The 984-nt window shown below is 42.8% G+C and overlaps 1 protein-coding gene across 3 annotated transcripts in view; it reads left to right on the forward strand.

Moving 5' to 3' along the window:
• adad2 (adenosine deaminase domain containing 2) overlaps nucleotides 1–984 on the forward strand; it is a 14,845-nt gene that overhangs the window by 6,959 nt on the left and 6,902 nt on the right. For 2 of the 3 annotated variants that reach the window (XM_032534398.1, XM_032534400.1), the window contains exon 6: nucleotides 130–280. In XM_032534398.1, coding sequence (XP_032390289.1) covers nucleotides 130–280 — 151 coding nt within the window. The remainder of the gene's footprint in view (nucleotides 1–129; nucleotides 281–984) is intronic. The other variant, XM_032534399.1, reaches the window with a different exon arrangement.

Genomic DNA, 984 nt, shown 5'->3' on the forward strand with positions numbered 1-984 from the left:
CTTATTTTATATTATATCGAGGCTTTTGAAATATATTGGTAAAAGTCATCACTTCTTCACCTCATAGTTAAAAGCCCTTCACACACAGCATTCTCCATGTGAAAGAAAACATGTCTAATTTTCCTACAGAAGTGCTAGATACAGCTAATCGTCCATGTGAGAATTACAAGGTGGTGGCATTGGGAGCTGGCCGTTCAAGCTGCAGCAAGTGGCTTTGCTACGATGGGACAATGGTCCATGACTGCCACGCCATCGTCATTGCCAGACGGGCTTTCCTGAGGTACAAAACTGCTTATGTGACTTCCAACAAGGGCCACAATATAAACAATCTTAACTCTAAATACTAATACAACGTATACAAATGACCTTTTTCTCATTACTGTAACATTCAGAATAGGGCTGAACGATATTGTGTTTTTAGCATCGACATCGCGGTGTGCACATGTGCGATAGTCACATCGCAGGACGTTGTTATGTTGACGCTAATCCTTTATTGCACGATAGAAAAGTAAACTTTCACCGTTCCCCTTTTACATGATTATTACCGGCTGACCCTTCCCCTTTAAGACAGGTAGCCATGTGGAAAGCGTGTGTATGTGACGTTAGTCCTACAGGGTTATTGTTATGGGAAGTGAGGCTCTCCGTGTGTAGAAAAGTAGCGTAGGCAGGAGCTGCCGCTAATACAGTGATGCGCATAGTTTTCGATGGGTAGTCAGTGAAGCTACAGTAGTCGGTGTATTATATTCACTGCAACTACAAACTAAATCACCTGATTAATGTAACATAATCACAATGTCTCCCTGCCATTTTCCCCTGCAGAAAGTTGCTACCAGCCAGGCTAAAGCTAACATAGTTAGCCTAAAGAAACAAGGTGTCTGTCCGTCCCAACTAACAGTACGGTCTGGAGCCGCGACGTGACGCTGGAAACGTAACACTAATCTACAACCGAAGTCTGTGTCTGATCTAATGTAATTTACACTCATT

The sequence above is a fragment of the Etheostoma spectabile genome, chromosome 13 (genome assembly GCF_008692095.1).
Source record: "Etheostoma spectabile isolate EspeVRDwgs_2016 chromosome 13, UIUC_Espe_1.0, whole genome shotgun sequence".
NCBI lineage: Eukaryota > Metazoa > Chordata > Actinopteri > Perciformes > Percidae > Etheostoma > Etheostoma spectabile.